Below are 24,113 nucleotides of genomic sequence, written 5' to 3'. Positions count from 1 at the left end.
AAGACTCGGCTTGTGCTTATTCTACTAAATACTAAATAGCGTTAAGTACAAATGCAGCAATACGCGCCGCCAACCCACGTTTCTCTTTGTGCTAGAGTGAAGCGAGATTCACAGATTGCATCTATTCTCGTTTGGGATAATTCTTACAAACCCCCTTTTTCAAAACGTTATCACACATTTGCGCACTGATTAAAGGCTGTGATCGGGGCGATATAAATGCAGTTTCGGTTTAATTGATTCATTTGCTGTTGCTGATATTTGAATGTTGTTAAATCGTATGCGCCACAAACCTAAAGCGACTTTTAACGAGACTCTTTCTGGAGCCTCAATTGGCGCGCGTTTGAGGAATAGTTTGGAATATTATACGTGATGGAACTTACTTTACTGATAGCTAGCCGAGAGCGAAAAAACATAATCACGGCAGTGATAAAAGTCCGTTGTATTGTCAGCCTTTAATTCGCCCCTTCAGACAGCAAGGGGGATGTTTTTTTTTCTCTTCAAATTTATTTTCTTTTTATCTGATCCCAATATCGCATTTCTTTTTTTTTTTCCTTTTGTGCTTACATCTAAAGTTGATGAGTATGTCTTCCGAGGGCCCTGTTCGTGCCCCCACTTTCGTACATATGCTAGCGTGAAAGCCTTTAAATGATGCGTTTTTTAGCTTCCTATTTTGTGCCGTTGTGATGCGTTATTGACTTTTAAATTTAAAGCCAAATAATTGTGCTACTAATCAGTCGGGAGGGACCCCTGGTTCCAGTCCTTCGTTCGAACCTCGGGGGAAAAACGGTATCTAAAAGTTTATACGCCTTCTCCTGTTAAACGCTAAATTGATCATGTTTAGTGATGTGTTTTTCCTTCCACATTCCGTTTCAGACATTTTCTTTTTTTACCTTTTAGGCGGGAGGAGTTTTGTTTTTACACATTACAATTACTTTTTCTCGCCGTTTCTTGCACCGTACGGGAAAACACTTTGCCATCTAGGTCAACCAACCAACAAACGAAACGGATTTTCTTATCGATATCTACACCACCCCCGTTAGTAGGGGTGCGGTTTCCCTTTCGGTCGAGGGTGGTATGCTGTTTTTTTTTCTTATTTTACTCTCTCTCTCTCTCTCTCTCTCTCTCTCTCTTATAACTCAATATAATTAATTTATCACCCTCTCCCAGTGGTGTGCGTCCGGTTTTTTTGTCTTTTCACCGCGGAACAATATCATTTTAAGGGAGCTGTGTTGATTTCATCGTTTCGTTTTCTTTTTGGCAATCCTCAACGTCTCTCAGTGTCGTTCCGGAACCGCACCCGCCGGAACAACAGTTCCGCGTCCGTTGTATACATATACATTTAATGAAACGGTCAACCGGTGTGTGCACCGGAATTTGAAGTGTATTTTGACACGCTCCAAAAAACGATTCCTCCCTCCCTCCATGTTGATAGCACACCGAAAGGATATGTAGGTCGATTGGTGGACGACCGGTGTATGTGTGTGTTATTTTTGGCCAATTAAAACACCACCAATGATTTTGAAAAACAAAAATAAAAGGAATTACACCAAACAATACCACCGGTAATCCTGTCTCTCTCTCTTGCTCTCACTCTCTCTTTGTTTTCTCTTTAACTGTGGAAATAAATGTAATGAAAAGAAAGCACCCTTCGCACCTTTTTTCTTTAACCAAAAAAAAACTAAACGCTTGAAAAGGAAATACAAGCCAAATATTTCTCCAAATAACGGGTACGGCCACAGGAAACGAACAATCGCTTGGGATTGATGACAGTACGAGATTTAAAGAATACACCCCTTTTTGGCCATGCCTTGGTCTTCTTCCTCGCTCTTTAGTAGTTCCGGCAATTGAACGCCACATACACGCAAAAAAAGTCATGCGATTGGAACAATTCTCCTTCCCACCATTTTGTTGCGTGTCCCATCTCACCCTCCTTGAAGAAGGGTGTGTGTCGAATCCGACACAAAAAAGAAAATAAAAAAAATAACCAAACCGAAAGGTACACAAATACTCGTATTGAGCAATTTTCCAGCAACGACCTGGGCGCCCAGCTTGTGGTCGTCCCACATCTCTCATCGCCAGGGTTTTAAGGGTAGGAAGAACAAAAACGCCACGCCGCGTCATCGCGGATCGTGACGGAAGTGGCCACTTATGTGATTACCTTTGTGTTCGTCTTTTTTTTTGTTTAGTTGGTTGCCTCTCCTCTTTTGTGTCCAAAGGCTCCTCCTGGAACGCGTGTTGTGGAAAAACTAATGAGCCCCAGTGAGGTCGCGAGATCCCACCGTCCGGAAGATTGGGGGACCCCAAAATGATCATTTCCTTCAAATGGGGACACCCGAAAGTCGGTACCTTCTTGATTTGTAGACTGTCCCAGGCTTCGGCGTGTGTGTGTTTGTGTATTTTATCTCACACCCGGTAAAAAAGGAAAAGAGGTGTTAGAAGGGAAGAAATAGAAATTGCCAGGGTTATGCGGAGAATGAAGAAGGAAAAACACCTCGCAAGGGTGTATCGAAAAGAAGGGAACCCGTGATACCTGCTTGTTTCTCTCTCTCTCTCCCTTAACAAACCATCCTGCGCTTCTGTGTGACTCACGGAAAAATACCTCCGGTCGGTCGAAATGCACGCAATCGTTTTCGTCCCCGGGGATTGGTTTCCTGCGGACGGACCAGACACCGGCAACCGGAACCGTGAACCAAACCACAAAAGGGCCGCCCCGATGATCTTCCAAACGAAAGGCCTAATTGACCTTCGATGGCACGGTGCGATATGTGTTCGATCGAGGGCAACACCTTGCGCCGTTGGGTCCGGGTTGTAGCCCATGATCGTTCGGGATGTTTGCTTTTACGTTTCGTTCGAAGCATCGTGGAGTTTACCACGCAACCGCATGGGAAAAAAGAAGCCTCCCAAGCATGGAAACGCCAGGCAGAGCAAGAGAAGTGTTCTAATACTCCCATCGTGTGGCTCCCGAAAATCCAATAAACCAATGTTCGAACGAAACTCGCCCGTTCATCACGCAGGTCTTTCCAATTTTCTCACCAACGTTACACACACCACTGGGATTGGAAGCGAAATTACAATCCCCAGTCTGGCGGGGCGTTATCGGGGAATTCGAGTCATAAAAGTCGAATATGTCCATAAAACCTTGGGCACCTTACCGTCGGTGGCCGAACAACAAAAGGGCGCATGATTAGTGAGGGACGCGTTCGAACGCCGATGAAAAAAAGGCCCTACACTTCTGATGCTGCAAAGGGGCGCTTCGAAGGCGACCATCTGTGTGTGTGGTTGCACAAATTCCCATCCCAAAATGTTAGGGTAGACCGGCGCGTATAAACGCTGCCGCCGCAGGTAGCAACCTAAAACGGATACCTTTCGACAAGGATTCACCCTCGATAAGGGCCATTCGCTTTCATCGCCCGCCGGAAATTGACCACCCTCGATCGGGATGGATGCCTTACCGTTTGCATCGAATCGTCCCACACACACCAGCTAATCGAACGGCGATTAGTACTGCCGATGAAGGATACAATGTACAATGAATATTCCCACTGCTCTAACGCACCGACAGGACAAGATTTAAATCGATCAACGGATGAGACGCGTTGAATAACTTCCGGCCCTGGGTTCGGTGAAGATGAACCCCGTAAAAGTACAGGCACACATTCCGATTCAATTCCGAACAAATCAGATTAACCCACGGGAGCCGAAAGGAAACCTCAAAAGTGTCACGGGAGGGCAACTTCGAACCAAATCCCAGCCCAGCTTGTGGATGCAAAAACCGGTGGAGGACCAAAAGAAGGCAAAGCAAAAACCACAAAACCAAATCCCGCCGTGCCTGATCATCAAATTATCCGCTCGGTGCAGGTTCAAAGAAGCTCTCGGGTTTAAGTTTGATGAACGAACCTCCAAAGTCAGGACGTTGTGTAAGCGGTTTCTCTTTCTTTTTTTTTGCGGTGAATTTAATCACAACCTTTGCCTCCCAACGTTTGTACGTGTTGAAATGCACATCGAAACCGAGACACCGTGATTCTTTCGAGGGAGCAACCACATCGAACTCGGTGATCGGGATAGAACTATTAAATCCACAACATCGGAAAGGAATCGGTCCTCGACTAGCAAAAGTGACTTCTTCCCAACGGTAGTGGTGGAGAACTTGCCATCACACACACACACGCGCTTCCTGCAAAGCTCACAGGTTAGTTTTCTACTAGCAGAGGCATTTTCCTTCCAACAAAGCGCGTCTAGGCGTTTTTAAATTGTCCCATAAATTTGCCTCTCCCTTCGCTTACTAGAGATCCACCATCGAACGGCAATCGAAGGATAATTGATGTCGCTTTTGTTTCGTAGTTTTGTCTTCCCGAGAAAAAAAACACTCCCGAGACCGGTACCCCGCTCACCGATTATTAGCTGGCGAGGGGATTATGATTTGATTAGTAAATGATATGCAAATCCGGCTAATAGTTTTTCGGGCGGTTTCGGTCCTCGCTTCTCGACGAGCTGGACACAGCTGGATACACCGTTGGTGACCACCGCGGTGCCGTTTGGTTCAATTTATGCACCCGTACACATTAAATGTTTCCCTGACGTGAAAGAGAAAGGGTAAAGCACGCGGCAAGAATGGAAACGAGGAGCCAAAAAAAAACACGGAATAAAGGTCGCGATTGCGCGGGTTTCGCGCTTTGATCTTGGTCTAGTGGATTTTTGTTTCTCCTCCTCGAATGCTCCAAAGACGCGTCGTCTAGGGTACACGGATGTTGCTACATTTGCACGTCCATATGTGACAATGTTGGGCTCAACAGCAAGATGAAGAAAAGGCGCACCCCAATCACGCCAAACTAATGCTCACGGTGTACAAGACAACGTTTTTTTTACGAGAACGAACATCTTAGGCAACGACGACGTCCGTACAAGCGTTACATATTAATCGGTGGCCCGCGATCCTACGTTCTGGATAGATCATGATTTGCATGACTAATTAGGGTGATGGGCTGAGTGGGATAAAAAAATGTGAAAAAAAGAATTATCCCCACCGGAGGGTATGGCTTGCGCGTGTTCCAGCGTGGCTTACGAACCGCCTCGTAAGAAAATCAAGCCGCAATTTTCCCCACTCGATCGATCGCGGGAAAGCCGCGGCCAGATGATTCGATCGGCTTCCTCCTCCGGTCACGAATGGTGGAAAGTGAGCGAGAAAGAGAGACACACACACACACCCAACGCTGGTGGCAACAAATTCGATCCGTTCCGGTTGTCATTCGTCCGATCGTCGCGATCGAAGGAATGGAAACTGCTATCAAAGGAAAACGGCGAGGGTCACAGATCGATGGGAAAATGTTTGTGGGTCTCAACGTTTGCGAGTTACCGGTTCAAATAATTAGCCATCGGTGGCAGTTTTAGAGGGCGGATCGCGATACCACCCGTACGAGTTGGAGGCAATTTTCTTTAACGACACCCGGACTCGATGGAAATTAATTTTCCCAGCAGAGCGGGAGTGCTGCGATTTCCACGAATCACCACCGGATCCCGGGACCGGTGGAAGTCACAATTGTTTTCCAATAAACATTGACCACCGACCGGCGCGCTCTCAGGGCAATAAAAAAAGGCCTCGTTACGATCCAAAAAACGAATTAAAGCTTCGTGGAATCGACACACATTCCAGCTTTCCCTGGCCGCGTGTGGTTCTGCTGGGTTAATCAATCGGCCCAGCACGAATTTCGTCGCTTTTGGGTCCATGGTTTAAAGTCCACCTAAAATCAACCTCCAGCTCGGGTGCGTCCTCATTAACGGTCCGGTGATCACGGCGTTAACCCTGCCGTCAAGTTCATCAGTAGCGCCACCCAGGGTGACAGACCTGTTTCCCTCTTCTGGAGGTTTTTTTTGATAAAAGAGAAATAAAACCGAGAAATTAAGAAAGAAGAGAAAGAGGACGCGATCGAGAGAAACATGTCATTTAAAACTAATCTAACCGTCGGAACACAACCTCACTGGGTCATTCACCCAGAAGGGATTCGCTTCCGGTGTCCAGCTCTTCTTCTTCTTCTTCTCGTGCGAACGACACACCCACCCACACTCTGACTGCATTCGTCTCTTTGGAACCGTGTGCACGAAGGAACCCGGTTAGTCAAGCCTAACACCCGCTACACCTAACCTTTAACGCACTCGAACACCCATCCACGATTGGTCCTAAACCAAGCGATCCTGCACCTTCCGATTCCGGCGCTTACCGGTAACGAGTAGGTGGTTCAGTTGGTGCAATATCTCGGCCCTCCTGCTCAACTGCTGCTCATTGCCACCTGACTTGGTTTTACCGCTGCGCTCCATTCCATCCACCCCCACCGGTCACACACTCGTCTCCGAGTTGAGCTTCAGCACAAACTTATTCGATTTGGGATCGACCACCTCCTCGCTGACGGTGAAATGCGGTATCCGGTGGATGGACACCGTCAGCGAGACGTCGTTCTGGATCAGCTGAAATGTGCAGCCATCGGAGAGTGGCCGGGATAGCAGCTCGTCGCAGATAAGCGACCAATTGTGGTTCGGTCGACGTTCCTTGTCGTTCTGCAGAACCGGTGCCTCGACGAGGTATGGCTCAAGGAAGGCACGTGGCGTCATGTCGTGCTTGAGACAGTGTGCAAGGTGCTTCAGGATCGACTCGACCGTGTGTCGGGGTTGTTGGCGTGTCACACGCAGATATTTCTGAAGCGCGCGTGCCATCGACGGGAAGATGGCCTGAGCGGCTTCCTGCGGATCAAGCGGAATTGCTGGTGGTGCAGCACCAGCATCACTTTGCTGGTCGTGCATTTGCTGTTGCTGCTGCTGCTGTTGCGGTTGCTGCATGCGCTTGATGTGTGTGAAAGCTTCCTCGGCGGCGGTTACAAGCCGTGCACGGCGCTTTTTCACACGCCGCTCGTACTCGTGCTCCTCGTAGAACCGCTCGTTGTGTGAGGAATCACGCCGGCGTGCGTGTGCCGCCAGGACAGCACGTGATTGGCTTTGCTGCTGTGCAGGAGTCGCACCGTCTACGTCGTAGTACTTGAAGGACGACACGGCGGCCGCTTTTCGCTGTGCCTTTGAGACGGGTAACCGCTCGAGGTACGGGTTGTAGATGCTGAATTCGGTGTAGTACCGCTGCAGGACCCAAACGGCCGCACGCTGGATGCTTAGCTGACCAATGCTGTAGCTGTGTGACTCCCCATCCGGGCTGCGGATCACTTTCACGTGGTACAGAGGTTGTAGGTGACGAATTTCAAGCAGCACCACGGCCACGTAGTGGACGAACAGCAACGTATCGCAGTAGCTCGTGGCGTACGCAACCAACGTCCGGTAATCGACGACATCCGATCCGGCCACAATCGCACGGGCACCTTCCGTCACCTGCACGATGTAGAACAGCCAGTACGCGAAGGACGCAATCAGTACGAGCAGCAACGCGCACGACCGGAACAGGAAGATCCGGGGCATGATGGCGGCCGGTTTACGCAGGAACAACGCCCACAAACCGATCGCAAGCAGCAACAACCGGGCTGCCAGTGACACCAGCATGCCTTTGCATTCCGCATTACACGCCAGTAACCGTACGCGCTCGTTTGGCGTAAGATCCAGGCTCTCGAAGGCCGATGGGAAGAAACCCAACTTTGGCAGGATCACCATAGCCAGGGGACCGGCGAATGCGACCACACACAGCAACACGGCAAGACCCCGCTCGAGGTACCGCTGGCAGGCGAATCCTACGCCACGGTCATCGGACATCTGGAAGTAACTGACATCCTCCATCGAGATGCTCTGCTCCGACGTGTTGCCTGTGATCGCGGTCGTGTTGTCACCCCACGTTTCGTCCTGCGGCAGAATTGACACCTCGATGATCTCCTGCCCATCACGGCCATCCTCCCCGAGATTTACGCTCGTCTGAAACGGGGCCATATCGGGGCGTTTGTTAGGACCACCACGCGAATGGTTGTTGCTGTTGCGATGCGAATGACGCGTCCTGTGCGATCCTCCGAGGGTGCTGTGTTGTTGCTGCTGCAGCTGCTGGTGATGGTGACCACCTGAGGTGCGTGATCTTCTGCTTTTACTGCCCGGTTCCGACTTCACCGACTCCGTTTCCATCATCGTTCCCATCGAGACGAACAAGCTACTGCTGCTGCGCCTGCTGTGACCGGCGGCTGCCGAAACGTCATTAGCAGTGCTACCAGCTTTATTTCCTCGGTGTGTGTGAGTGTGTGTATGCCTATATTTTATTTATCACTCGTCTGTCGCCCACGGCAATCACGCTGCGAAAGGAAAATTTGTGCAACCCGGCTCGCGCTAGGGGTTTTCGCCGGATATCCTACGTTTTCTTCACAAGCGCGCAACGTAGAAAGACGCGTTCACGTTCCATTCGCCCGCCGTGAGGTATGTTTGTGAGAGAGCAAGAGAGAGAGAGAGAGCGACCTGAAAACTAGAAGGAAACACACAGCTCAAGGAGCTCGCGTGCGCGCGTCGTGGCGTTGAGAGGAACCGCGCGGTGGCTGGACGCTGAAGGGTTTGCGGTGCGCGCTGGTGTTGGTGACGAATAACGACGAAACAAATGAAAAACCGGCCCTTACAGTTAGCTATTTAGCGCTGTCTCTCTTCTTTCACGACCCCCTCTTACACTCGCGCGTGTTTGTTCTAACCCGCCTCGCAGGGATGGATGCTGCCTTCGTACGGTGGCCGGAATTCGACGCACGGTTCGCAAATATGTCGGTCACTTTGCGACTCAAATTTTCCGTTTTTCTTTTCCACACACCTTCCACCCCGCGACCAGTTACTTTCATACACGCACAAACATACACACACACATACGGACGCGCATTCGGGAATGAATTAATGCGTTAGCGATTGCATGCACAGGTGAATGGAATACATTAAACAAGAGCACCGCCAATTGCATTGGGTTGCAACTTACGCACTGGCACCCTACTGACACCAAAGATTGTGCCCGCTACACACACACATACACACTGTCGGAGGTATTCAAATATCTCAAAGATCCTTTTCTATTTTTCTCGACACACTTGCACAAAAATTGCACAACGCCAGCACGGAGGAAAGCGGCGCTGCATCAGATTCGCTTGTTCTCGTTCTGCCGCGCGGCTCCCAGTACGTGCGGCTCGCAGTGCGTCTCATTCATGCGGTAAGTTGAATGACTTCTGTGGGTCTTCAACGCGATACACACAACACACAATATTTAAACAATCACTTAACCCGGCCGGTATGCACTTCTGTCTTCGGGTGCGTTTTTTCGTATCTTCACACCGACGCACAAGCTGGCACTCGGGACAGAGTGGTCTTTCTCGCTTGAAACTAGAGAGCAATTTGATGCGGAAGGAAAAGTCGGAAAAGCACCGAAAGAATGTCTGCTCGCTGTGCCTGTTCCACCATCTTTCTTTTCTCTCCCTCACTCCAGCTCTTTGCGAGAAAGGTTAGCCCACAGACGGCTCAACGGGTCGCCATATTGAATCGAATGTACACCAAAATGGAAATAGCATCATTTTTTCTAACATATATCTGCTCAAAACTAGATAATAACATATCTGCTATATACTAGATCCGTTGCTATTCCTCACCAAAATAACCCTTCTCATTAGACAGTAAAATCTATTACCGTGGATATTTTTTTCAAAACTATAGCTGTCAAAAACACGGGTTGGACTGAGACTGGTTTATTGACTTCGTGAAGCCCCATAGGCTGTCAGATTGAAATATCGCAACACATCAACCGTTGAAACGGTTTCTAGGCTTACTTATTCTTTACTTGCATTTTTTGAGTGCAGTGTCGTGGGCAGTGATGTACAAATACATTCTACCCAACATTTTGTTCAAAACATATTGTTGTTACATTGTCAGTCGCAGTGTATCACTCGAAGAGGACAAATATCTGACACGACTAACCCCTTAGCGACAACGGTGCACTAATACACCTCTGCCAAAGACAGTGACCAGACTAATCCACGTGTTATACAGACCGTTGACAAAGGCAATCGAACCTTACGACAAGAACGCACGAAAAGTAAGATGGGGGACCCCGGATGAGGTTCGGCTTTTGGCTTGTACTACGAGCCATTAGGCCAGAGTCTTACTAGAAAACAAAAAAAAAGTAGTTGAAGGAATTACTCCCGAAAGACCATTAAGGACAGCTAACCCCTTTTTAGTCCGAAAGACTATTGAAGTCGCCATGAATGAACAACCAAAAAAAGTAACCATACTAAAAGACGGAAAATTGCTAGTACTGGTACGCAACAAAAAAACAAGCTGAAAGACTGACCAAAATTTATTTGAAGACCACCAATGGGATTGATACTAAAGTTATAAGCACGAGACGCTAAACACATCGAAAGGTGTGATGCCATTCCGTTCACCACCAAAGAGAAGATAATCACGGGTCTCGCCGATAAAAAGTCAAAGATGTGGATATTATGAAAAGGAAGGACAAGGATCGAAATTGGGTAAATACCCGCACAGCTATCCTTACATTTGACACCACTAACACCCCGCACAGTGTAAACTTTGGCTACTAATACGATCTAAAGGTAGAATGGTTCTAAAGGTAGAATGCATGAACTGCCTCAGATTGTTCGAGCACCTACCATGATAATTGCCAATCGGAACCAAAATGTCTAGAATGTGGGGAACGTCACAGCACTCTAGATAGAAACTGTCCCGTCTACCTAAATGAGGTGGAAATAAAAAAAATCCAAACTACGAACAGACAATAAGAGAAGCGAGGGAAATAAGAAGAGCCCAGGCTCCAACAGTTCCAAGAAGTTACATTGACAAATCATACGCAGAGACAGTGAACACCATAACTATTCTACCACCATCAGAAAACCCAAAACACACTGCAGCTGACACTCCCAGTGCACACCGTCAAAAACAACCAAGATTAGATCAAATAAACACGACGCAAAGAATTCAAAAAATAACTCCTCCTGAGGAAAATACTAAGACAATAGAAAACGGACCAGTATACTCACAAACCCTACGGATAAGCTCATATTATCTGAAACAGAAATTCCACAGTTTACAAACGAAAAAAATTATTCCGTTCGACGATCTCTCAGTATCGTCAACGGCCAATAAATAATCAAACTCTCTCACAACACCTACACCACTATAACCACACATACCAGAACCAATACCGAATGAAACATAGAATTCAGCTATAAACATGCAAGCATCCCTAATTTTTCGATCATCATGTTTAACTTAGTTCAAAATAACATACAAGTGATAAAAAACAATATAGATGAACTAAAAACAGTAACCGCTGAGGAACATTTGGATGCCATTTGTTTGCAAGAAACTTGGACAAACCCAAACAGCAATACGCTGCCCAAGCTTAAAGGTTATAACCTAATATTCCAACTCAGAGAAGCTGGCTACGGGGGTAGCTGTATCATAATAAAAAACAAATACAGGTATGAAGATATAAATATAATCAGGAGAAACAAATTCATACAAGCTACCGGAGTTAAACTGAGTAACCCAAGAATTACAATAATGTCGGTATATGTAAAACCAACCATCTCTAAAAAAGCTATGGAAAAAATAGTAAATATAGCGAATCGAAATAAAAATACAATTATAACCGGAGATTTCAATGCCCATCACGAAGCATGGGGAAACCCATATTCAGATACCAGAGGGAAAGTATTAATGAATCTTATCATTAATTCTAACCTCACCATACTACATAATAAAGAAGTCACATATATTAATTCAGAATAAAGAAAAAAAAAATACGGCGATAGATCTAACCATCATCCCTAGCTACAAAACACTGGACAATGGTAGAGAGGTTACCGACCAACACATTGGAGGTAGTGGGCACCGTGTAATAAAAATCAAGTTGAACTCCCCAACAAGCCCGGATTTAAGAGTGGCCTATATTAAGGCTCGCATTGAAAAAGAAATTTCCAATCTAGAATGTGAAAAAGGCATTGACTCTATCTCAAAAAGGATCCAAGAAATAGTACAAAGTAACAAATATACCACGGTCCATGTTCCCAAGAGTTGGCGGACAACAGAAAACAGGCATGAGAAAACAAGAATCAAGCGAGAAAAAGTTTTAATAATTACCAAACGTTATCAATCTCATCAATAAAACCTGATCAATTTTAAAAGGGACCTAGCGAAATTCAGATATTTAAAGAAGCAAGAGAAAAGAAAGAATTTGGAAATTTGGCTAGAATCAATAGATTCAAGTGCAACCACTGCTCAGCTCTGGCACATTATTAGAAAGTGTCACGGGAAAAATAATAGTTCTCCAAAAAATAACATAAAAAATAACAGCAGTCAAATGCCCAAGGAATTTTTAAAAGTCAACTTCCCAAAGATACATTGTCGAGACCAAACATATAGTAATAACTATATAACAGAAAAAGAAATACTAAACTATGAAAAATGGCACAATATTCTTTCCAAAAAGAAGAACACTACCCCTGATGCGGACAACATATCCTATAAGACACTTAGCCCACTAAGCGCTAGCAATACTTCGACTATAATCAAGGAAATTAATGACATGTATAAAATTGGTAAAGTCCCAACCAAATTGAAAATGATCAAGATTGTAGCCATACTGAAAATAGGTAAAGATCCGTATAAAACCGAAAACTATAGACCCATCGCTCTCCTCCCGACCATTACCAAAATTACAAATTCGGCAATTCTTAGCAACATAAACATCCGGCTCCATAAATTCAACGGAATACCAGAAACTAGCTTTGGGTTCCGCAAAAATCGATCTACTCATACCATGATAGAGCTAATCACTAATTTGGTATCAGTTAACAGGCGGGACGGACTCCGAACTGGTATCATTTTTATAGATATAAAAAATGCATACAACAGTGTAAATACCATACTACTACTAGAGAGTATGCACCAATGCATGATATCCCAAGAAGATATCAGATGGATTGGCAGTTTCTTAACTAACAGATCCTTGGAGCTATGTTCAGGCAAGGATGTGATAAAAAGAAGTATATCTAACGGCCTGCCTCAAGGTGATGTATTATCATCTACCTTATCTTATGAATAAAAATGAATGTTTGTATGTATGTATGTATGTATATATATATATATATATATATATATATATATATATATATATATATATATATATATATATATATATATATATATATATATATATTTATATATATGTGCCTATGTACGCGCATTAATGGGGTTTCCATTGAACCGATTTGCACCAAACTTGGGATTTGATTTTTTTTATTTTTTTAGAGCCCCAAAAAATTTGCGAATATTCATTTGAAAATACAAATAATGCCCGATTTGGCTTAAATTTCGTGCATAGACGTTTCATTACTAAAAATTAACACTGGCAAAATTTAAGCCATCTCAATGGGGAACAAAGGGGGGCTCCCATACGACCCCCCCTTCAAAAAATGAATATTATTTGCTTAAAATTATAGATAATGCCCGATTTGGCTGAAATTTGGTGCATAGATGTTTCATTACTTAAAACTAATACTGGTGAAATTTCAGACTCCTCAATGAAGAACAAAGGAGGGCTCCCATACAACCCCCCCCTCCCCAAAAGAGATAATCGCTTAAAATTGTAAATGAAGTCCAGTTTTTTCTGATATTTGGCAAACATGTTCATTTTGACATTTGGCCCACGTATTCAAAGCTTCATCCACTCCGCGAGGTAAAAAGGGGAGCTCCCATACAACCCATCATGCAGGAGGGGGTGGGGAGCGTCTAACAAACCTTTAATAATTACTAAAAAGTACAAAGAACCATCGATTTGACTGAAATTTGTGATGTATGAACCTTTTTCATTTCTTTAAAAGAATCTGAAACGTCAGCTACTCCGGTGGGGAAGAAAGGGAAGCTCACATACAACCCTCCATAAAAAAATCTATACTATTCACCTAAAAATATAGAACACAGATCTGGCCGAAATTTAGTACACATGCTTTTTTATATTTTGCAGAAGAATCAAATATTTCGGCCACACCGGTCCAATAAAGGAGGGCTTCCATACAGTCAGCCGTTGAAAAGTCTATAATATTCGTTTATCTAAATATTGCGTATAAGTTTCTTAAAACTCTCTATACAATATGTGATGAAGTATAAGTTTCCCGGTTTGGTATATCTGTTCGTCAAACGTCGTAGAAATCAACTCCAATTTTATCACCTAACACAATGAGTTTCAAAATTTTAGTTCTACAAGTGAGGACCAAATAGTTGTCACTCCCCATTCATCAAACACCGAAAAATTATTGAAAAAAACATATGGCCACCAATTCGATTGAAACATGGTAGAAATGCTTCTTATTATTCATATTCTTATTATTCATAGTATGGCAAAGATTCATGTAAGCATGTGCAAAACACATGGGGGTGACCAAAGAACCTTCTGTCTGTATCACCAAAAAAATTATACGGTCATAGCAATAAAGCTCGGTCCGGATGAATTTAGATGAGGATGATTCTTCTTACACAAAATTTTGAAAATAAAAGCTCCCATACAAGCATTTCCTATTAGAGTATTGGAAAATATAGTCAAGCAAACCAATCATGTCTGATTTAAATGAAATGAGGCAAAATTAAAAAAAAACGGTTTTAAACAAATTTGTAGGAGGTCATACAACACCTATTTGGAATATTGAAAAAAAAATGGCCGAACAAATATCGTCTAATCTTACTACAACTTTACATGTACGCCGTAACATAGTCTATGCAAGAAGTAGCAAAGAATCATATTCTCTAATGCGGAAATAGGGGGATGCAACCTTAATTTATTGGCATGTTCAAAAATCGCCCAGCGATACAAATGCTTTTTGTTTATTCTTTCTAACGAGTAACTTTTACATTATGGACGGGAAAGGAATTACCATTTCCAGAATAAAAGAAATTCACAAAAATATAAAGACGTCAACAAACAGTTCAATTTCCTGCAACTTTTCTCTCTTCTACCATTTATTTAGACACTAAACTGCGCTTAGAAAATCAACTCATTTTCTTCCCATGCATGTTAAATTTAAAAGTGTAAAATATTTGCAACATATAGCGCTATGCCCTTATTCAGTAAGATTCAATTTTCAATTGTGTTGGGTTGCGTTGGAAATGTGGTTGGTTTAATACATTTCAATATGGATTTCAGAGCGTAATGATTACGAACTCGGAATGGCGTTTTGAAAGGGAACAGCGATATAGATGAAATATAATGGAAAATTGTTTCCAGGCAGCTTAATGACGAAATAAGAATAAGAGTTAGAAAAGTAGAAAGATTTTGAACGTCATACATACTCAGGATGGAACAACATGCTACTTTTCCGCATTTGCTATGTAAATAAATTGATATGACGGATCCAAGAAAAATGATAGTGGATAAAAAATGATTTTCGAAAAAGAAAGTGAAAAACTCTCAGCATAAAAATAGGTTTTATTAATTTCATGACGTGAAAGATGCAACAGATAAGGTAGAAAATTTTTGGTAAGAACGACTTGATCATACGAAACAAAGTTTATAAAGAGAAATGGTAGTTGTGAAACAACAAGAGAAGAAAGGATATGATACAAATTTTTTTCCTTGATAGCTAAGATGGTCAAAAGGTAAGATTTGTTTAAAAAGGAGTGCAGGATATTTATATATAGGTATAGCCAATTGGATAAGATGTGTCAAAAGGAACAGCCAAATTAAATGACATAGAAAATTTTCAAAGATGAAGCTAGAAATCACGTATATAAAATGAATACAACTAAATGAAAAAAAAATATATACATCAAAAATTGAATTAAACAAGCATACGTAAAAATGCTCCTTTATGATTTCTTAAACTACGTCGATCCGATTGAAATCGGGTTTATCTGCTAGTTTAACATATATACTGCTTGCTGCCACAATATAAATAATAATAACACTAGAATACTACAGTATGCAGACGATTTCACTATCATAGAAACAGGTAAATCGACATGGGAGGTAGAGCTAAAACTCCAAAATACGGCTACCTGGCTCGAAAACACGTTAAACACCTTAAACTTGAAAATCAATATAGAGAAATCGAAGGTAATGAGCCTCCCCAATGAAAAGGATAATCTAAACATTTCTTTAGGCAATAAACTTGTGGAACAAGTCCGAAGCCATCGTTTCTTAGGAGTAACCATTGACAGCAAATTGAAATTCAACATACACGCCAAAAATCTAAGGCTTACAGCGATAGTAGAGGAAGCATAGAAAACGGCAGTGGACTATGTTTAAATGCCAACAAAATCAGTCAAAAGGCTCTATCTACAGTCCTCAACCAATCTATCAGAAGGGTTACAGGGTGTACCAAAACCACACCTATTAACACCCTGCATGCAATTGCCGCCGAAATACCTCTACGCATCAGAAGCAAATTCCCTGTAGCGAAGCAGTTATCAAAATCGGTGGCTCATTCTAAGCTAAATAATAGCACACTAGTCAAGCTAATAAGCCAAAATAAAACGAACAAACACTCTGCTCAAGAACAAATATACCTATAGCATTAGGAGATATACCAGGCCATCGCCACGATGGAATTTAATGCTCAAACAAATCCCAGCAGGGTGACAAAAATTAAAACAAGTGTCTCAGGGGTAATTGCCAAAAAGGACAGCATCAACCCAGCAGCTGTGAAACAATTCACACTAGAAGCTGTAGAATCCTACTCAATCCAAACGAGAATATTTACAGACGGCAGCAAAACCCCAAATGGCTGCGGTATTGGCATTCATATAAGGAGATATAATCAAGCACCACAGAACATAGCCCGCAAACTAAGAATCCCAGCCTCTATATGCACTACAGAACTCAATGCCATCAAGGAAGCATTGGAAATTGCTAATAAGGAAGGTCTAATGCACTCAACCGTGTTTACAGATAGCCAAGCAGCATGCACCATTCTAAAAAATTGCTTCAATGGAACTTATGGTGGATGAGATCATAGCTGACATTCTATATTACTGGGATACTACCCACGCAAAAAATCAATGGATCCCTAGCCACGTGGGGGTAGAGGGAAATGAAATGGTAGATCAACTCGCCAAAGAAGGAACAACCTATGATATTAGCATTAATAACAATATTCGATTAATTAAACAAATAAGATTACCAAATTAATAACAAATTGGTACAACACCATGTGCCTAGTCAAAGGCAAAACATACCAAAAACTACAACCGCACTTCTCGAAGAAAATGTGGCACTCAAAAGTATACATAGGAGCAAGAGACATAAATATGCTAAACAGGTTAATTTCTGGTCAAGATTACAGAAATTACTGGCTTCACAAAATGAAGATAATCAACTCGGGAAGCTGTGATATCTGTAACTGCCCGGACACGGCTAGACATAGAATATTTCACTGTGTTAAACTAAGAATAGAGAGAAGGAATGCCTTAGAGATTGACGAAAACTCCTTCGAAGAAATGTGGAAAAAAGGGGATATTAAGAAACTGAAAACTCTGATTAAATTCATTCTCTGATAAATTCTGATTAAATTCATAAATTCATTCAAATTCAGAATTAAGTTCTAAACACACATATTCCCACTCAGGAATAGAAGAATAAGAGAAAAGACAGCCTAAGAAGCGCACACTAATACGTAAACATCTTGGAGAAAAACGTATAAGCTGTCAGTAGCCTTTTGTGTCAGTAAAGTGCAACATCAAACAAGGCAATTAATTCACCAAGCGAAAGGACACACGGTTTTTATTTGCCGGTTCTGCAGCTATCTAAGATTCAGGAAGAGCAGACATAATACGGAGCAATATTTGAAGGAACAGGAAGCGGGACTCGTGTATCGTGCCGTATTAAAATTTTGATTAAATAAGGAAGAAGTTAAATAAGGGGTGGAGTCAGAACACGGATTAGTACAGGAGGGCCCAGGTAGCTGGACTTCTGCATCGTACCATGTTAAAACCCTAGTAAAGAAGAAGAAGTTACATTGTTGTGACAAGTGTCGTCATCAACTGCTATTAGGTGCAGCAGAGTTAGTCGAGAGGTGCAGCAAAAAGGCTGATGAAATTTTGAGCATAATGTCGGTAAATGTAAGTAGTTACATTTTTCTAATTCTGATCGTTAGCTATTCATGTTTTGCGTTGACTACTTTTCCATTTCTAGAATAAACCATTCGCTGAGGATTTTTCACCTCGCAACTATCAGGTGCAGATGAAAAATGTATGCCTCAACCAGAACACGATTGTCTATCTGCCTACCGGTTCTGGTAAAACGTTTATTGCTTTAATGGTGATGAAGGAGCTAAGCTATCAGTTGCAGAATGTGATAGACCACGGAGGAAAGCGAATGTTTTTTCTTGCGAATACCGTTGCGCTCGCGAAGCAACAAGCGCATTTTTTCTCACAACATATGCCCTTCTCCGTGAGGCTATACACAAGTGAGATTAATGTGGATACATGGAAAAGCGATAGATGGCTCAAGGAGTTAAGCGAAGTGCAGGTAAGGCAAAAACCGCCAAAAAAGGAGTTTGTTTCTATGTTAAAGAATTCACGTTAATCGCTATTAGGTATTGGTTTGTACCAGTCAAATCCTGCTGGATGTACTGCATCACGGCTATATCACTCCGTCTAACATAAATTTGATCGTGTTTGACGAATGCCACCGTGCGGTTGGCCAGCATCCGATGCACGCAATAATGAAGGAAATTATAGCTGTACCGAAAACCGAGCGGCCGCGCATCATTGGCCTCTCGGGTACCCTACTATTTAAGGAACTGAAATTGGCATCCCAGGTGACGGATGAATTAGAGCGGCTAGAAAATACGTTCAGCTCCACTATTGCCACGGTAACCAGCTACGACGAATACTCGAACGTGGCCGCGGTCTCTACTTGCGCACAGGAAGCGGTCTGCCCGTATTTTGCCAGCAGCGTTGCGACTTCACCGATTGTGCAGCAAATAATCGCCAAAATGAAAGAATTCTCAGAGGACTTGGCCATTGTACACCTGCCGGAGTATAAAACACAGTGTGCCAAAACACTGCAGCAGAGCTTATCGAAACCATTGAAGGAAGTGAATAAGGCACTAACGGAGTTCACGTATCAAATGATGGAGCTTGGCATTTACGCGGGTTCGTTAGCCATTCTGGCTGCAATTGTTCAATTGGAGATCGCCAAACGTTCAGCGTCGTGTGATAAGGGTCGCCAAGTGTTTCGAGGGGCGATAACATGTAAGTTGATGTATTACTCCCACAATATAGGGTTCCAGTTTATACATTGCTACATAAGCTGCTTTTATGCTGCCTGGAAAGCTGCTAAAATGATTCACGGTTACCAATAGCTTATAAGCTGTTCGATCTGGTAGATATGCGTAATTCATAATGTTTTACGTTATCAGCTGCAATAGTAGTTCTCACGAGGTTTCCCACAATTGAGTTCAAATATCTCATTTAGTCGATTTAGCCGAACATGAATAAGGAGATTGTAGTGTATTATGTGTTGTTCCCATATTGTAGCTCCTGCATTATTCCTTCAACTTCGAACATATTTAAGCGAAAACAAAAAAGCGCAGTGGCACGACAAAAAGTGATTTTACGTTTTTCTTTTTTCACAGTTTGTGAATGGATTCGTCACGTGTTGGTCGACGCGATGGCTGGCTTCAGCGAAAAGGAAAAAATTTTGAATTTTTCTACCGATCGGATGCTAAAGTTGCTCAAGTATCTTGAAGACTCATACAGCAAGATTCAAGATCAAGAAAAACAGGCACTTATATTCGTGGAGCGACGCTTTTCCGCTAAGGTGTTGTACCATCTGATAAAAATATACTTTCAATGCCAGTTGGAACCCGATGAATTAACGGAACCCATCGTTAAGCCGGACTTTGTCGTCGGTATAAATAGGCGGTTAGTCGAAACTATAGATGATATCTTGATTGTACAGCAAGAACGGAGGGTAAAATATCGCACTAACATGTTGTTGAACAGATAGTTTCATTCCAATCTTTGATGTAACCTAGGTCCTTGATCGATTCCGAAAACATAAAATCAACGTGATGTGTGCTACCAATGTAATCGAGGAGGGAATCGATCTTCAGATGTGCAACATGGTAATCATGTTCGATCCGCCAAAGTCGTACGTTTCGTACATGCAATCGAAGGGCCGGGCGCGGTCGAAAACGAGCACATATTTGATGATGATGCCGAACGAGGATCGAGTTAAGTTCTTAACCCGCCTAAAGCTATACCGTGCAATAGACGATGTGTTAAAAAAGGTAAGCCATCAACGATATTCCATGTGGCGAACCCGCATAGTTTTATTTAATCGCTTTAATTTGCAGGAATTGATAGGAAAAACAATCAACCGACCCGAACCACTGGAAAAGGACGTACAGAATGAGCTGCTAAATGACATCATTCCACCCTTCTTCACACCGCTAAACGCCAAGCTGGATGCTGTGGGCTCAATCCAGTTGCTCAATAGATATTGCATGAGCATGCCGCGAGATCTGTTCACAGATTCGAATGTCACATGGAACCGGATCAGCTCGTCAGATCAAAAGCACCAGGTATCGATTAAACTGCCGATGCAGTCGACGGTTCGCGAAACGGTGTATGGAGTGCCCTTCCAAAACATGAAACTTGCTAAACAGTCCGCTGCGTTTAATGCTTGCAAGCTTCTGTACGAAGCCGGTGAGCTGAGCATGCATCTGCTGCCGGTGACAAAGAATGATAAAGTGGAAGAACTCAGCGAGCAATACTTCAAACATTGGCGCAAGTTGTCAAATGGTAAGCATGCGAGACTACAGTCTAACACTACTTGTACTCCTTGCTGTGAATGTATAGTTTGTGCTAAGAATGAGATGTTAATCAATTTTATTTCTGCTCATTGATTTTAAGAACCGAACCCTAAGTTAGCGGGCACAATGAAGAATGTGCGAGGATACAAAGTTTGCTATCCGAAGGAGACCATGGGCTGCACGCCGCAAGCGGATGGTGTGGACTGCTATGTGTACGTTATACGCGTCCGGGCGCAGTTTGACGCCACCATACACATTGATAACGCGCGGATTTTCAGTGAACTCTACAGTAGCTCCAGTAATTTTGGCATACTGACGTGCAAAGAATTGCCTCCGCTGGCACGGATGAAATTCTTCGTCACTCTCGGCATGATCGGTGTGGACGTGATGCGCGAACCGATTCGTGTGACGTTGCCACCCGATTCTGGTCAGCTACGGCAGTTGAAACGTTTTCATATGCTACTGTTTCGCGATCTGCTGAAGGTGTGGAAACCATTCACCGTACTCGATGCTGCACCGGAGGAGAATGGAATGCTTATCGTGCCCCTGCTGCACTCGAAGGAGATCGACTGGGCTCTAATAAATCGGTTCCCGTACTTGCGACCGGCGGAAGAGGCTAGTACCCGCGTCCGCCAGCAGATGCAATTCGACGCCAACCGGTATCAGTATTGCGTCGTGCATCCTTGGTATAAAAACGATCCAAACCAGTACTACGTTGTGGTGCGTGTGCACGAGGATCTGCGACCGACGAGCCCGTTCCCAAATGCGAAGTATGCTTCTTTTGAGCAGTATTTCCAGACCGAACATCACCAGGTGATCATGCGCCGAGACGATCAGTTCCTGATCGAAGTGAAGGGAATCCCCGCGAGCCTGAACCGGTTGCACCCTGGTGGCGAAGCAGATGGTGGTGCCACGACGCGTTCGAGGTACTGGGAATTCCAGGAAATTCTCATCCCTGAGCTTGTGCACAATTTCGAATTTCCAGCAGACTACTGGCTGAAAGCGACGCTCCTGCCGAGCATTTTGCACCGCGTACACTATCTATTGCTGGCGGAGAACATACGGATGGATCTTGCTGTCAACGCACGGATCGGGTTGGTAAAGTGCGACCAGGTGGCAGAGTTGCAGGTTGATCAACTACTGTCGCCCGCATCGCATAAATTATTGCCCCCTGGTCAAGATCTGTACGACGACAATGATGATGAGGATGACAGCGACGAAATGGATAGTGACGATCCTGGAAATGGACGGGAACCAAATCATCTTGGTGGGATGCAGCTGCAAAACGTGCTCGAGAAGATACACACGGAATCTTCGGCTATAGTAGATCAGATCACGTACCCGTGGGAAGAGAGAGAGCAACCGCTCGATTACGATCGCAACTGGGATAAGGTAGCGAAGATCGATCTCGATTACTACTGCAGCTTTATCACCAAGTACAGCGAGCAGGCTAGTGTGATTGCTAGCGATAACAGCCGTGCGGTAACCGAGAGCAATCTCGACTGTGTGCTGGCGGAGCTCGATATCAGTGGTGATGACGCAAAGGATAAGAGCGACGACGAAACCCGGCTGTATCAACGGGCGGCGATCGAGGACGGTATGGGAAGGCCGGGCGAGATACACATGCTGAAGCTGACGCCGGAAAATACGGCTAACGTGTGTTTGCAGCAGGCAGACTTGCTTCAAGCTCTTACCACTAAATCCTCCGGCGATGTATACAACCTGGAACGGTTCGAGGTGTTGGGTGACGCATTCCTGAAGTTCGCCGTTTCGGTGTATGTGCTATTCAAGCATCCGAGCTGGCACGAAGGCTACCTGACCAGCTGCAAAGGGCGCATGGTGAGTAACCGCAACTTGTTGTACTGCGCCATGAGCTACGGGCTACCCGGTAAGATTAAGGCACACACATTCGATCCGAAGAACGACTGGGTGCCGCCTCTGTCCATTGTTCCGGCACCTATTGGCAGGGCGATGGTCGAAGCGAAGGAGTCACCGGCGCTGCTCTTCAAGCTGGAACTCTCCGAAGAGGAAATCCAATCAGGCATGGTGTCGCAGGCCACCATCGACAAGTTTCTGCCGCTCATCGAAAAGAACGAAACGGCATCCCGCTCCACCCTGCAGAGTGTCCTGCAGCAGGTGCAAATCGCAGACAAAGTGGTGGCGGACGCAACCGAAGCCTTGATAGGCGTGTGCGTGAAGACAGTCGGGTACGAGCGATCGTTCCGGTTCCTGACCCATCTCAGTGTGCTGCCAAAAGGCGTCGACGTGCCGTTGATGTTGCGCACGAGTCAGTTTTCAGTGGCCGATTACTTCCAGTTCCGGACAGAAATAGACCGATTGTTGTGCAATCCGAATCGGATCGAGAAATTGTTGGGGTACAACTTTCGAAACCGCACCTTACTGCTGCAGGCGTTCACGCACGCGTCCTACATGTCGCACAGCATCACCAGCTCGTATCAGCAGCTGGAATTCCTTGGGGACGCCGTGCTCGACTTTCTTGTCACGATGTACATCTATGAGCGCAATCCGAACATGTCACCCGGTCAGCTGACAGATCTCCGTTCGGCTTTGGTGAACAACGTCAATCTCGCGTGCGTGCTTGTACGTAACGGGTTGCATCGCTTCATCCTGTCCCAGTCGCCAACGCTGACCGACACGATCGGCAAGTTCGTGGAGGTGCAGTCCCGCAAAAGCAACAAGATCGGTGACTGGGTGCGTTTGCTGACCACCGAGTCCGACACGCCGATGGTGGAATACGTGGACGTACCGAAGGTGTTGGGCGACGTGTTCGAGTCCCTGATCGGGGCCATATATCTCGACAGCGGTCGCGATCTACTCGTAACGTGGCAGGTATGCTATCGGCTGCTGCGCAACGAAATCACGAACTTCTCAATCGACACACCGATCCAGGTCGTACGCCAGTTGTACGAGCATCCGGAGGCTGAGCCGCACTTTAGCGCACCGTACGTTGAAGATGACGTTGTGATCGTGAAGCTTAGCTACACGCACCGCTGCCAGCGGCAGGTTGTGTACGGCTGTGGCCAGAACAAGGAGGATGCTCGCCGGGCAGCCGCCAAAACGGCCCTCAGCAAGCTCAAGCAATCGTAAACCACAACCATGCCGCGGTGCGAAGCTCTCTTGATAATAAGTTAGACTGCTGTTAAATAAGATCTACATCGCTAGATTTGCCTTCCATATATTTATGCGTTAGCATCGATAAGCAAGCATACCTTGCCTCTATAGTCGTGTTTTTTATGCGACTATCAGTTGATTGTCGTCGACTCGTTGGTGATGAAACGCGACAATTTTTGCGTTTATTACAAGTGACCGTCAATTGCAATTGATGTGCCT

The 24,113-nt window shown here is 44.5% G+C and overlaps 2 protein-coding genes across 3 annotated transcripts; one reads left to right on the top strand and one right to left on the bottom strand.

Annotated features, from left to right (window-relative positions):
- Positions 1 to 6,330: 6,330 nt before the first annotated feature.
- Positions 6,331 to 8,109, bottom strand: LOC128720249 (vang-like protein 1). 2 transcript variants are annotated; one of them, XM_053813909.1, is made up of 2 exons: positions 6,824 to 8,097; positions 6,331 to 6,775 (listed from the first exon to the last, which is right to left on the bottom strand). In XM_053813909.1, the coding sequence occupies exons 1-2, from the start codon at positions 8,095 to 8,097 to the stop codon at positions 6,331 to 6,333; spliced, it is 1,719 nt and encodes a 572-aa protein (XP_053669884.1). The 2 variants fall into 2 exon arrangements, with proteins under 2 accessions (XP_053669884.1, XP_053669883.1); XM_053813908.1 differs by having other exon boundaries at positions 6,331 to 8,109.
- Positions 8,110 to 18,048: 9,939 nt separating this feature from the next.
- Positions 18,049 to 24,109, top strand: LOC128725557 (endoribonuclease Dicer). Its single transcript, XM_053819314.1, has 7 exons — positions 18,049 to 18,060; positions 18,134 to 18,469; positions 18,537 to 19,197; positions 19,581 to 19,918; positions 19,983 to 20,237; positions 20,304 to 20,751; positions 20,863 to 24,109. The coding sequence occupies exons 1-7, from the start codon at positions 18,049 to 18,051 to the stop codon at positions 23,868 to 23,870; spliced, it is 5,058 nt and encodes a 1,685-aa protein (XP_053675289.1). The 3' UTR covers positions 23,871 to 24,109.
- Positions 24,110 to 24,113: the final 4 nt, after the last annotated feature.

This window comes from Anopheles nili, chromosome 2 (genome assembly GCF_943737925.1).
Source record: "Anopheles nili chromosome 2, idAnoNiliSN_F5_01, whole genome shotgun sequence".
NCBI classification, from domain to species: Eukaryota; Metazoa; Arthropoda; class Insecta; order Diptera; family Culicidae; genus Anopheles; species Anopheles nili.
This window is presented reverse-complemented; position numbering and strand designations above follow the sequence as displayed.

Coding starts and splice junctions, on each gene's coding strand:
- LOC128725557 (XM_053819314.1), top strand. Junction 19,919..19,982: donor TTGTACAGCAAGAACGGAGG/GTAAAATATCGC, acceptor GATGTAACCTAG/GTCCTTGATCGATTCCGAAA. Junction 20,752..20,862: donor TTGGCGCAAGTTGTCAAATG/GTAAGCATGCGA, acceptor ATTGATTTTAAG/AACCGAACCCTAAGTTAGCG.
- LOC128720249 (XM_053813908.1), bottom strand. CDS start 8,109: ATGGGAACGATGATGGAAACGGAGTCGGTGAAGTCGGAACCGGGCAGT.